At 34.6% G+C, this 3,721-nt stretch overlaps 1 protein-coding gene across 1 annotated transcript in view; it reads left to right on the forward strand.

Annotated features, from left to right (window-relative positions):
• Nucleotides 1-3,721, forward strand: part of LRPPRC (leucine rich pentatricopeptide repeat containing) — a 99,789-nt gene that overhangs the window by 58,596 nt on the left and 37,472 nt on the right. Inside the window, exons 23-24 of the mRNA XM_015813088.2 lie at nucleotides 880-1,004; nucleotides 1,421-1,527. Of these exons, the coding sequence (XP_015668574.1) occupies nucleotides 880-1,004; nucleotides 1,421-1,527 (232 nt within the window). The remainder of the gene's footprint in view (nucleotides 1-879; nucleotides 1,005-1,420; nucleotides 1,528-3,721) is intronic.

The following is a 3,721-nucleotide window of genomic DNA, read 5'->3' on the forward strand; positions in this document are numbered from 1 at the left end:
TAAGTATAACTTTTAACCCTTTTACCTTATTTTACAAACACAGGCTAGTTATCTTCAGAACTATATATTTGAATCCTGTGTACACTAGTAATGTATCTCGTTGGTTGGCGTTCCTATTATTCGTTTATTAATAGCTTTGATATAAACAACGAATTTAATATTGTGGGAAAGCAGCTGAGATGAATACTATTGGTCTTTCCAGAGTCACTGTCAGAAGCTGGAATAAATAGAGAAAACTTGAGCATATAAATTTGTACCCTAAAGAAAATCATGGGGAAGAGTTTGCAAGCTGTTTCTATGTATGTTAACTGAACTTTTATTCAGAGCAGAAGAAAACATTGATTATATTAAGCTTTATATCCATATGTGGTAGCTACCATAGCATTTCTTTTGTATGACAGTAATCTAGTTTGTATCATCCTCTTGCAGTTTTGAAATTAACCTGTAATTTAGTTTTCACCCCAAATGACAATAATTCAAATGACTCTGTGGGGTGCCAGAAGATGTTCTGTAAACAGGGCTCAGTAAAAGGGGATAAGGTAAAGATCCAACAAGCCAGGCTATTTACAATTTCATCTGGACTGGAGTAAAATCATTATGTTACCTATATTTATAATTAATAATTAAATTTGCATCAATCTTTACAAACTTTTACCAACCTTTTAAAAACAATAATTCACGGGAAGTGTTTAAATGAATACTTTTCTTTCGAAACTTTGCTTCTGAAGTTATGTAACAGTCTTGTTTCATAAATATAATATGCTGAATTTTCAATACAATTCAACATTTTCTGTATAATTATCTTATACAACAAATAGCAGTAATTAAGGTGTTTTGTGTTTTCTTCCTGCTAAAATCTTTTTCTGGATTTCCTTTAAGGGATGACTTATTAACAGCTGTGGAAGTGTTATTTGACTGCTATAGAAAGTACGGTGGGCTGCCTAAACTTCATGACATCTTATGTGGATTAATAGAGAAGGGAGACACTGAAACAGTGAAGAAAGGTTAGTCACTTCTATTAAGCATTTCTGTTTTCTCCTGTTGTTTCAGGGTGCAACTTTTTTTAACCAAATAAACTGTTGGGAATGTTTGTTCAAATAAGGAGGTTCAAATAATATTCTATAATAATAGGACACATTGTATTTGTAAACATGTTCTCATAGCTGCTCTAATATCTACATTTTACATAGCTTTTTTATTGTAAAAATAATTGATGTAGATACTTTTAATTGGTTGTTGACCATTTAGTCATGACTTAAATTTGTGCTTTTCTAGCGTTGATTGTGCTTTATTTCACCAATATAAGAGATCTGTAAATGGTATTAAATAAAAAATTACAAGTGACCATATAACTTACTGTGTCTCTTTAATGTTCCATATTATTGGTTAGCCTAATGAGTCATTTAAACAAATGTTACAGTTTTCGACTTTCTCACCGAAGAGAAAAAACAGATGGGAATGATGTTTGATCTCTTCTTTGCCTTTCTGGCAACTGGCAAATACAAAGAAGCCAAGAAGATCATTGAGGTGAGAGTATATCTAAAGTACCCTAATCTCTTACAGCTATTTAGAATGTTAATTGGAATATATTTAAACTTTTTAGCCACTAATTAGTTTTGTTATAATTAATACTAAATAGAGCTCAAATCTAATCACATACCAGCGGTAGGAAGCCAAGGGAGACCTTGGGCAGCTTTTTAAAATATGTATAATTATGTTTAGAAATGAAATAATCTCCTATATATTCAAATTGTTTTTTTTTTACTTTGTCAAATTTCCTATTAAATATCCACGTAATATTTGCATATAAATCTTACATTGTGAAACAAATTAAACCAGCATTCCTGGGTGTAAAGTTGCTAATCCTCTTTTCTAACAAATTCTTTGTTCTTTAAAGCACTGGAATTTAATTTGCTGCAGACTATACTTAGATTTATTTGTAATGCTTGTCTAAGAATTAATCAGCCAAACAGCAGTGTCTGCTATAGCTTGATCTTTCATTTAGCACTTCTTTTTCTCCTACTATATAATAAGCAGCTTACAGAGAGTGGAAGGTGTGAGGGAGTGAGTTTGGGGTTCCTGTCTCCACTTGAAAAAAGTAGGTATAGGCAGGCAGAAACGTTTCCCACTTCCCTCATGCATTCACTCACAACTTTATCCAGAAGCTTCCAAGCCAATATTGTAGATCCCTTTGATAATTGAGCCAACCCCTGGTATTTTCAAGCACATGCCAGTGTCCACAGACAGCCTCACCTCACTCCACCAGGGCCCTCAGCTTACAAAAGCAAATACAAAGCGTGAGAAAAGGGGTGTAGGAAGAAATGTGATAAATAAAGGCAATTGTTCAATATTGGCAACTTTAAAACTTATAGACTTCAACTCCCAGAATTCCCTAGCCAGCATGGCCTAGTCTTAAAGTTGCCAAGGTTGGATACCCCTGAGCCAAGGCACACAGACAGAGGTGACATCTGGATACTGGCTGCTGTGATAGGCAGGCAAGAGGACTATCATTCCACTGCTAAGACTACAAACTGTAGGGAACAGCGTATCCCTGTTCTGCTTGGAGCTTTGCTGCAACCTTAGTAGCAACCAAAGAAGGAGTAATCACACTGAAATAGCACCTCATCCTAATTAGCACAAGAACTTTTGAAAAACAAAACAAAGGTTTTATACTACTTTATAGACTTTTGAGACTTTCATTTGAATTGAGCATTAAAAGACTGAGAATAAAAGAGTCTTAAGTATTAGACATGTTTAGATGGCGACAACCCTTTGTAAGTCCTAGAAGGATGGAGGTGACCCAGAGCAATATCCTATTGGGGAAGGTGTATATTGGGAACACTTTTGCTATGCTATGATGTGTCCAGTCCTTGGAAATCAAAGAACCCTCACAGTAGGTGGCATGATCTATGTAGGACTAGTATATTTATATAGTTTTGATTGAAATTTTGCTGATTGAAATGAGCTAAGTCAGTTGCATTTCTCCTTGCTCCTAACCAGTGGTGGGATTCAGCCAGTTCGCACCACTTCGGCAGAACCGGTAGCTAATTTTTTGTTGCCCAGGCCCAGAATGGATTTCCGGAAGCAGCATCCACACAGAGGACCAGTTGTTTACATATTTGAATCCCACCACTGCCCCCAACCCGATATTCATTTACTACTTACACATTAGTGAGAAGAAAGATGAGACATTAATTTTTGGAAAACGTTAAATTTAGCTTTGTTTCAAACAGGGGAAAAAGCCTCCAAGGAATATTTTTAATTATAATGTGGTTTGTAAATAATTGCGCAGAAAGAACACATGAATTTATCTAATGTTAATTTTACTCAGCTGCACTATCTGATTGACAAGTTTAGTTTTAAAATTGTCAAAAAAGTTACAAATTAAAGGATGGATGAAAAATTAATCATCTTTTAAGATAGGTAATGTATTTCCCTCCTCTCAATTTATGATAGGGACAAAATTAAAGAATATTTTTCCTGGGTTTAGAAATTTCCCCAAAATTTACTTCTCTAATCTTGATAATAATAATAATAATAAATTTAATTTATATGCCGCCCTTCTCCCAGCGGGACTCAGGGCGGCGCACAACATATTTAAAACAAAACATAAATACATTCCCCCCCCGATAAAACCGAATTAAATCAAATTTTAAAGTTGTGTCTCTGTCAAATTGTTAAAAGATAAACCCCAAATAAAATCCTCCCTAGGTCAGGTCCG

Source organism: Protobothrops mucrosquamatus, unplaced genomic scaffold (genome assembly GCF_001527695.2).
Source record: "Protobothrops mucrosquamatus isolate PMUCROS unplaced genomic scaffold, P.Mucros_1.0 scaffold134, whole genome shotgun sequence".
NCBI classification, from domain to species: Eukaryota; Metazoa; Chordata; class Lepidosauria; order Squamata; family Viperidae; genus Protobothrops; species Protobothrops mucrosquamatus.